We start from the raw sequence: 10,389 nt of genomic DNA, 5'->3' as shown, positions 1-10,389 counted from the left end.
CCACACATCATTCAATAATTGCAATAATATTTCTCTCTCTCTCTGGTTATATATACATATTAAAAGAACAGTTGTTGGTAACCCCCCATTTGAAAGATGCTGTAGAATGTCTTGTTGTTTGTGTCATGCTCACTGGTCTGACCTTGCATCTTAGGGGAGGAATGTAGTGTGAGCTAAACACTGGAGAGAAAAAGGGACAGCACTCATAAACGATGGAAGCTAACTCTTATATGTATTTATATTGTAGAAACAATATCATTTATATTGCTAAAAGTGTAACTTGTGTAAAAGTGAGCATGTCTTTCTTGCTCCCAAGCTCAACCAGCCCAAGGGATTTCAAACTGGTGCATGCTGCCATCTAATGGTTAAATATTGCACTTGTGGTTTCTTTTGAATTGGGAAATCATCAGGTTGCAGAATGCTGTCTGCAGACCACATCCTGCTGTGCTGTGCAGTAAGTTGACAACATAATTAGGAGTGACTTTTCACAAGATAACCAATAGTATTTTTTTTTTATTTATTATGATTGTGCTGCTTTACGAGAAGGAAAAAAAACAAACTATCCATGCCACTCCCAAGATCAACTGGAAACAGTATGAAGATTTAACTGAACGTTAAGCTTTTTATGTTGGTGGTTTTTACAAAAATCTAGATTTAACTGTGGCTGTAGTCTAAAAGGAAACCTTGTGAGTGGATCTGTATTAAAAAAAAAAATCAGTAAATGATGAGATTTCATTTTTGTTTATAAAGCAGAATACAAAAGTTACATTATACATTTTCACAAACCCAAACCTTTTTATATAACAGTTATGGTACCCTACAACTTCTTCCCTTTGGGTGCTACACACTATCTGCCCCACTGGATTTCTAGATACTGTACCAGTCTCACATTTAATCATACAACATCAAAGGAAGAGAAAACGAGACAGCATTGAAATGATCTAAAACAGCATTTATAGCTGGAGACCCAGCAATGTATCCCAGGTAATGCACCCATACTCTTCCCTGTGTCTTTCTTAGGATCTGAATAATGTTGGGCCAATGAATTGTTCTGTGCTGTACCACATTTCATTGTTGAAGGACGCGCCATAACCATGTTTTATTTATTTATTTTTATAGCTAACCTTGTTATGATGTTTGTAGTTACTCAGCTATATGTTAAGGTGCTTTGACTTGGATCTGGTTGCATGACCCAGATTAGCACTAATCTTAGACTACCTAATGTTACCATAGGTAAAGTAGTCCAAGATCAGTGATAATGCGTGAAACCAGCTGTCTGAGTTCAGGACCTGCTCTTCATGTCTAGCTGCCTGCCACAGATAAGTGCACAGAAGAGTACTGCCAAAATGGTAGATCACTTCTTCTATAAAGACACTAAATGACACATATCCAACTAAAACTGAACAGCAGCTGAACTAGGGTGAAGGAACCTTAACACAGACTTAGAAAAAAAAAAAAAGAAAAGGTATTTCAGTAATTGCAAACAAAATAATAATAATAATAATAATAATAATAATAATAATAATAATAATAAGGGTTCTCCAGTGTTGGATCATGAGCATTGCCCTGAATTAAACATATATCACCGTGTAACAATTTATTTTTTTTTTTTGGTTCCTGGGTAGTAAGTGTTATTTCCTAATTGCTTATGCCTCAAAAGTATAGAAAATGGCTATTACTCCCCACAAACTTTGCTTTTGTGACCAGGACAGTGATATTTTGAAATTTACCTATTTTCCAGAACATTCCAGATAGATTCAGTGCTGAGTAAACTTGGAGTAACTTCTAGAACTTTCTAGAACTTTCCAGTAATATAAATAGTAGTATAAATACAGGGGCCTTAAGCCCACCAGTTCAGTTTAGTTCCAGCTGCCTAAGTGGATACATATCTGCATTTTTCTGAGATGGCATCAAGGTCATAGGAGACTTCAAAATGGTGGCATTCCTGATGGGTCTCCAAGGCGGTTTTACCAAGTTTCCCTGCTATCTTTGCCTTTGGGACAGCAGGGACACCAAGGCGCACTACCACAGGCGGGACTGGCCACAGCGGACCGAGTTCTCTGTGGGGAGGAACAACGTCAAGTGGGAGCCACTGGTGGACCCCCCCAAGGTGCTGATGCCACCACTGCACATCAAATTGGGCCTTATGAAACAATTTGTCAGAGCTCTAGATAAGGAGTCGGCAGCCTTCAAGTACCTTCAAGACTTCTTCCCTAAGCTGTCTGAGGCAAAGGTCAAAGCCGGTGTCTTCGTCGGACCACAGATAAAGAAGATCCTGGAGTGCAATGAATTCCCCAAGAAGCTCACTAGTAAGGAGAAAGCGGCTTGGAACAGCTTTGTCGCAGTGGTTTGGGGCTTCCTAGGCAATTACAAGGCCGAAAACTATGTGGAGCTGGTTGAGACTCTGGTGAAGAACTACGGCACAATGGGCTGTAGGATGTCCCTCAAAGTCCATATCCTTGATGCTCATCTTGATAAATTCAAGGAGAACATGGGAGCGTACTCGAAGGAGCAAGGCGAGCGCTTCCACCAGGATATACTGGACTTTGAACGCCACTACCAAGGACAGTATAAAGAGAACATGATGGGAGACTACATTTGGGGGCTGATTCGTGAAAGTGATTTACAGTATAATCATAAATCTCGAAAAACTACTCACTTCTAAATCTTTTGTAGTCATTTTTGTATTACTTTAGTATAAATACATGTTAATTTGGATTCATATGTTGTTTTTTTCTGACTTTATGTGAACGAAAAGACACAAATTCGCCCGTTTTCTCATTGGAAATAGGTAAATTTCAAAATATCACTGTCCTGGTCACAAAAGCAAAGTTTGTGGAGAATAATAGCCATTTTCTATACTTTTGAGGCATAAGCAATTAGGAAATAACACTTACTACCCAGGAACAAAAATTGTGTTACATAGTGAAAGGATGTACTCGATTTTATGTTCCTGGGAAATGTTTCAATGTTTGCACTTGTACTGGCATAGTTTTATGTTTTTAAAAGGGTACCAGAACTCAACAATCCTGTATCTACATATTTAAAGAATCGGGGTTAACTCTTGTTACACATGGCAGCTAGTATTAGTACACAACCATAATCTGTACATTTAAATGAGAAATGCAAACAACCTGCTCAGTTCATTAGCACATTTAAAGTAATCTATAAAAAGCTAAGTACGTCGTACAAAATATGCATATAAGAACATTTATGAAAGCTCCTTTGGTAACAACATATTTAAGACGTTTCAGTGCATTTCAGGTTCTGCAAGGAAACTTTAGACAAGCCGTTTTGTTTTCTGTACGCCCGTTTCTAAAGCCTAAACATATGGTCTATTGATAAAAGCAATGTTAGTTGCTACTAGAATTTTCTTCAGTACTCGTTTGAAGTGTTTTTAGTGCTGCCTCCACCACAAATACAAAGTCCACAAAATAATATTTGTCATAAGGTTGACCTTGCTGTGAAGGAGAGCACTATTGTGCTGAGGGCTGATAACGTGGAGACCTTTGATGCTGAACCAACTGCATCCGGACCTGCAAATTAATCAAAAGAAAGTGTCAAGCACACTTTGTGCATTTAAAGCAAAATGTTAATAATTGGCCCCCGATTTTTACATTAAGGACCACCCACACACACTTCTTGTTTATATTTTAATGGGGAGTGAAGGTCTTCCTTTTGAACAAGACAAACCAATACACATCTATTCTGCAGTAAGCAGTATAGCCATAGTTTAAGGACAGTATCACAAGTAAAGCCATACCTAATATTCTTGGAATGATGATCAGTTTACTACTGCTTCCTTCCCCTCCATCACTTAAAGGCTGTATCTGTATAATATATTCTTCATCACTGGAAAGAGAAAGCTCCACTGATGTTGTATTGGTTTCAATTACATTTCTACGGCTTTGTCTGTTTCGTTTGTATAATACCTAGAAAAAGAAAATTAAAGCAAAGGTATTTATCCTTTCTTACGGGGAAAAATGTTAAACATTGTTATGTATGTTTAGCTAGAACATAGTATATATTTTACAGTACACAAACGTCTTCTGTAATGTAAAATAATTACATCTTAAGCAATCCTTTACAAACTACTGAAACATTTGGTAATGGGCATTAACAGTTAATACAAGACTTATACTGTACAGTACTTAGCTACACATGTAGAATTCATGTTTCCTTTTCCATTAACTGCCCTTTAGAGATCAATTAACATATATATATATATATATATATATATATATATATATATATATATATATATATATATATATATATATATATATATTATAATATCTTATAACGCAATCCATAGACAGACTGCAGTATTTTGATAGATATATGTTGAAAATTAACAATGGGGTAAAGAAGTCGATTTTGTAATATGCAATCCATTATCTGTTATAGGCCAGATTGTACATTTTTTTTTGTCTGGTACAGTATTAGCTTTTCTCCATACAAAAATACTTGGCCACTATGGGTTAGAAAAATCATGTCGGATTATAATATGTGGTTCAAAGGAATTACAAATGCTGTGAGTCAAAGCATTGTAAATACTACTTTTGTTTTCGATCTTTCACACCTTTTCTCACATATAGCATAACTTTACACGTTAGTGACAAAAATCCCATTATACCACATACTTTTATTATGGTTCCTAAGCATGGCCTTTCATTTTTACTGTAAGTTTCTCAAGGCTTCTTGAAAGAAGCGTGTGTCCCTGCAGTTAAAAGAGTGGTCCTCAAAACTGTGCCAGTGGACAACGAACAAGGGTAAGATGGGGATGTAAATTTACATATTAATATTTTAAATGAGAACAATTTCACAAGTGGGCCTACATTCAATACACATTCCAATAATATCAATGTGGCAATGGACAAGTACATTTTTGCAAATACCTTATTGTAGTCCATTAAAGGTTAAACAAATTCCACAGTAATTACACAATTTCCATCTTAAAGTCCAGAGATGAGCCAACAACAAGTAGACACTGTAATACTGATGCATGGTAGGAAAACTAAATCAACTATGCTGTGCTGTCAATAATGTATATATCTGTAACAAAAATACACAGCAATGAAATGTGTGCTGCACTACACTAGTGGGCATTCTTGGCATGTATACTTTTTTTTAACTTTGGTAAACAGTTACCTACTTTATATCCTGTCACTTCTGATTCGTTTTCCAGTGCTTTTACTTGATCCCAGTGTAACATGATCTTTGAGTGTGAGGAATTCCACAAAATATTCAAAGGTGGTTGACTCGGTGCTAGAATCAAACACAAAACAAACAATGACCTTATTAACAATATTTTTGCATTCTTTACTGTACAAATGGAGTGCAGAGCTTTCGGTTAAAAGACCCGATTTAAAAGCATAAACACACATTATATTTGTGTCCACTAGAAATGGAAATTCAAAGCACGGTGTTGCAATATGGGTTAAAACAATAGTTTTCTATGCCCTTCCACAAGACAGAAGCAAGTCTGTGAAAAGTTACTGAGAAGGAGACAGACTATGGTATGTGAATGCTGTTTCTCACTGATTGATTAGATATAGTATGAACTCAATAAAATGTTAATTAGAGAACATATTGAGTTTTAGGGAGTCCATGTAAATAGCCACAATGTCTAATGAACTAGAATTATTTTGCTAGCAAAAGAATGATACACATTTGAAGCAAATGGAATGATCTAATAGACTATTGGGTGAAAAAAAGAAATGGTTATGAAAACATTAAGTGCTATATAAAACAGGCTCATTTAGAGGAGGAAGAATGAAGTAGGGACTGCAGGCCTGTCTCTCCAGAACATAGGTACATATTGCTTTATTCTGTATTTTGCATGCTGTCATTGAAGTTTAATAAAGTATTAGTGTTAAACTGACTAATGCTGTCTTGCATGAATCATTTTGGGTAACTCATCACAATGACTCACACCAGTGAGCCACTTAACAAAGGTTGAGATAATTACCAGTAAATAATAAAAAAAAAAAAAAAAACATTTTTAGGTTTGGCCCAGAAACAACATACAGTATCTCTAAACGGGTAATAAGCTAATTAAGCAAGAACAGAGTTTATTTATGGTGGTCAAAAAATGAACACAAAATCAATAAGTATAAAGCAGAACATTTGATGCTAATTAAAAATGAATAGAGGCAGATGTCATGATTTAAAGCAACATTTGTCTACAAGAACATTTTCAACAGTGAGCTGAAATTGAGGATGTACAGCAGGTTCCTACCTTGAAGGCAAGTAATGGGGCTCCATAAAGGCACTTACTGGGGATTTTAAATGGATTCCCCAGATGCATATGGATGTGAATCATTAGTTGTGTTGGGGGCAGGTGTTATAAAAGATTTAGGTATGACTAAGTAATGAATTTCAGCACCTGCAATAGTGACACTATAGCATTGCTATACGGTTGAAATCTCTTCTGACTGATGCTGACATTAACATTAACATGGACAATATTAACAATTGGTTGATTGACTTGCGACACAGTAAATAGAGGAGTTTTATTTTGCTGAATGTTTGTTTCTGAATCGGTCACTTTACATATATATTGTATTTTATTTGTGTATTTTTGACAAAGGAAAACAAAAATATATAAGTGTGGTCAAAACCAAAGATACACTAAAGTAAGAGTTTGTTTCAAATGACTGTTTTACTTTTCAAAGCAAAATGTTTAACTGAGTAAGATCGGAAAATCAAAGGAAGACCTGAGAGCTTTTTTATGAAATGGATTTCTTGTTTAAGTAATTGTTATGACTGTAGTTATTTTACATTTTAACCAGCCATTGACTGGGGGCAGGTTCTCTGTAACTGATGTGAAATTGCACATTTTGAGAGGTGCAATCAGTACAATAAATGATTTGTGTGAGGCACATAATAAAATAGAGGACATCTGCGTAGCTGAAACTTGAAAAAAACACCTTCATGCTGAGTGTTGAAAATAAAACAAAAATTCTGTACAGTACTGTGGTAGCAAGAAACCACAGCATCATTCAGAATGAAGTAGGCTATTTTGTTGCAAATGGATAGGTGCAGGTACCCCTCAAAGCAAATGTATTTGTTAAGTCTGCTGAAAGCTGGATGAACCAGCAGTCTCTTTTGCTATAGAGGGGATAGAGGCAGCCAGGGACAACTAATCAGGTACCAGCTTGCAGTCTCGTTCACACAATATTGTCCAATGTGTAATAACACATACTGCTGCTGTATTTTTACAGGGCTTTAAACACCTACGTGGTTTTCTGGTGGTGACGTTCACCGTGTCACTGCCTGGCCCCACTCCTGCACTGTTGTATGCTCTCACTGTGATGTAATAGAGAGTGCTTCCCTTTACTCCGCGAATGACTGCTGAAGATGTTTTATTTCCTAGTTTCCTCACACTGCTTGCAGTTTCCTCTTTGCCTTCCTGATCCCAGTACCGCAGCTAGAGAAGCATAAAAACAAACATATTTCCAAATAAATGGCATTGAAGTTAATGCAATTAGTTTGTATTGTTGTTGCACATATCAAGGTGTCTGGATTGTGATTTACAGCCCAGCTGAATCCAACAGATATTATAAAATATAATCTCATTAAGTTAAACATGTGTTGGTCTGTGTTTCATATGACAAAATGAGGGATCAGTCACAAACAATGTAACACGAGCTCACCAAGGCCACAGAATCCCAATGCTATGTCCCTTGGTGCAATGTATCTGTGTTTTACTAAATTACACTCTGCTGCTCTTGCAAATAACATAAATTCCACATAATCAAAAGCTTGTTGTAATGTTTGCAGTAAAAACAGAATAAATAGAGCCCTATTATGGAAAATGCAGTATTAAATAAGTCACAATGAATTGTTTAGCTGTAAGGTTGTTACATCTGTGGTATAAAAAAACTGTTACACGCAGAGTTTGTTAAACATGTCAACTCCCTGTATTCATCCAATAGGTAACATTGGTAATGTTTCTGTTATAGTATTGACAGACAGTTCATATTGTGCGTTTATAGCAGTAATATTGCATCTTGATTTATCTAACTTGTGCTCAATTTACACATTGGCATTACAGTGTTGCTGTAGTGCTCTAGGTGGATGTGGAAGCAAACAGGAATGTTTTAGTGTCCCGGGAAGGCATATTGAAATCCTGAGACACCTTCTTCAAATCTGGGACGATCCAGGGAAAACAAGGACAGGTGGCAACCCTGTTCAGCATTCAATAAGTAGTTCCATAAACAGGCCCTGCATCTCTCTCGTACACAAACAACAACAACAACTGAGTACTTACCTCATAACCTAGAACCCTCCTTTTACTTGTGTTCCACGGAAGCGGTTTCCATGACACTTCCATTTCAGAAGCAGACAGGCTCTTAGCTTTGATTTTATTTGGTGCTCTACTGGGTTCTAGGGTACCGGTAAGAGAGAGAGAGAGAGAGAAAAATTACAAATTAAATATATTTCCATGGCAGTATTCTCATCTGGCTCTCTCAATCATATACAGTATTAAAAACAAAGAAAAAAAAAACTGCTCAGTGTTGTGAATTCACACATTGATGCCACAGTATCACAGTCTTTCACGTTTTTGAGGGTGTTAATGACAATGTGTCACTGTTGTGAACATGGCAATGATATGCTCTTGGTGTATAATTATGGCAAATACTTTGGCTTTTGATCTAATCATATAACACCAGAATGGCGTATTTGACAAGGTGAAAAAAAAATATTAAAAAAAATACTACGAAATGATCCTAATAAAACGATATGATAATATTAGGGGACCTGAGTGAACTATGCACATCTAAGCAAAAGTAACATTCATTCTCACCTTGAGGACTTTAAAAGTGCCTTGATGGATTGCCTGAATTTGAACCCCTTGACGGCAATTGCTGTTCTCACCAAGTATTTTACAGAATAGTCACGGTATGGATTAGTCACAGGCCCTGTAATAACTTTAATTCATTTTAAAAGTAAAAGAGATGCAAATGTACATATCTATTTACCTTCTTCGGCAGAATATATTGTGACTAAGGGGCCGAAAGGACCTTCCCCTTTATTGTTGTACACGCCCACTTTCACTTCATAAGGGGAAAACGGTGGTGTGCTTTCATTTTTGAAGACGTATCTGGAGGCATCAGCTGAGGTCACTGCAGCTTGCATCCAGCTTGTAGCGCCTACAGGTCGGAAGGCAACGACGTAACCAAACCCTCCCCCGTTCTGTAGTTCTTCAGGAACAGGCTGCACAAAACACAATAGCCATCAATAATGCACTGCCTACAGCATGATATTTCAAAGCACCCATCACGGAAAACCACTTAGTTCTTCAAATATTTATGAAGTATAACTCAATAAGCCAAAGGATTTTTTCAGTTTTCTTTTCCAATGGCTTTAGAAAATATGGTTAACAGGTTTGAACTTCCACATTCAAAAACATCCATAAAAAACATAATGGCGCTTCAAGTATCTAAAATTATAGTTAATTCATAAGAAAGAACAGCAAGATTTCCATACACTTCAGACAAACAGCTTTTTAAAAGTGTTTATATATATATATATATATATATATATATATATATATATATATATATATATATATATATATAAACAGCGATATAATTGTAGTATAATTGTAGTAAGTCATCAAATAATTTCAAATACATTTTTTAAATTATTTTAAATATTGGTTGTTATTTAATATTTAAAATTATTTTAAATACTGGTTGTTAAAGCGAATTACAATGTATGGCCACACTAGAAAGAAGGCAATACATCATACCCCACCCACAAGGCTACAGCACACAAGTGCTGATATCAGCAAGTAATTGTATGCCAGTGTGACATGGAGTATTACAAACACAGCATACCTGCTTATGGCAGAAAATGTCTTTGATTTGATTGGACTCGACTGCCCTAAATGGGGCAAAATGTTGTGTGGTTTAAAAACAAATATGTGTTGATCAGAGACTTAACTAATTCACGTGTGCAATACCTGGCACTGAAATGGTTAAAAGATTATTGTTTGTAGATCAAGGTTCTAGTTTGTTTGTAGAGCTTAACAAACAATTATCTTTAGTTTCTGAGGGATTTGATTTTAATTGAAGCCTCCGATTAAATGATCACATTTTGCTCATTCAAAGAGACATAAACACATCTTTAAATTAAAACTCAATTAAATTCTGAAGAGGATGTGCTTTCATCAGGAATGCAATGAATGTAGCTTCTAGAAAAGAACGAGCCATCTTTGCTTATAACTTTGGAAGAACTATTCGGTCTAATTGGATTATTAAACTTCAAAGGCGTTTTACTGTTCCCATGGTGATAACACTATTTATTGCTTTTCTTTGAAATTCCTTCTATTAACTGTGGCTTGTGGTATCAATCCTACGAAGGACCTACTGGGAATAA

General features: G+C 36.0%; 1 protein-coding gene across 4 annotated transcripts in view; it reads right to left on the bottom strand.

Moving 5' to 3' along the window:
* Positions 1 to 2,512: 2,512 nt before the first annotated feature.
* The window catches only part of LOC117413677 (contactin-4-like), a 153,034-nt gene continuing 145,157 nt past the window's right edge, over positions 2,513 to 10,389 (bottom strand). For all 4 annotated transcript variants that reach the window (XM_058988690.1, XM_058988688.1, XM_058988691.1 and 1 more), the window contains exons 18-23: positions 8,988 to 9,222; positions 8,276 to 8,391; positions 7,243 to 7,432; positions 5,156 to 5,268; positions 3,764 to 3,932; positions 2,513 to 3,536 (exon numbers count right to left, since the gene is read on the bottom strand). In XM_058988690.1, coding sequence (XP_058844673.1) covers positions 3,445 to 3,536; positions 3,764 to 3,932; positions 5,156 to 5,268; positions 7,243 to 7,432; positions 8,276 to 8,391; positions 8,988 to 9,222 — 915 coding nt within the window. In that variant the 3' untranslated portion in view covers positions 2,513 to 3,444. The remainder of the gene's footprint in view (positions 3,537 to 3,763; positions 3,933 to 5,155; positions 5,269 to 7,242; positions 7,433 to 8,275; positions 8,392 to 8,987; positions 9,223 to 10,389) is intronic.

Source organism: Acipenser ruthenus, chromosome 16 (assembly GCF_902713425.1).
Source record: "Acipenser ruthenus chromosome 16, fAciRut3.2 maternal haplotype, whole genome shotgun sequence".
Classification (NCBI taxonomy): domain Eukaryota; kingdom Metazoa; phylum Chordata; class Actinopteri; order Acipenseriformes; family Acipenseridae; genus Acipenser; species Acipenser ruthenus.
The sequence above is the reverse complement of the archived record's forward strand: the minus strand, read 5'-3'. Positions and strand labels throughout refer to the sequence as shown.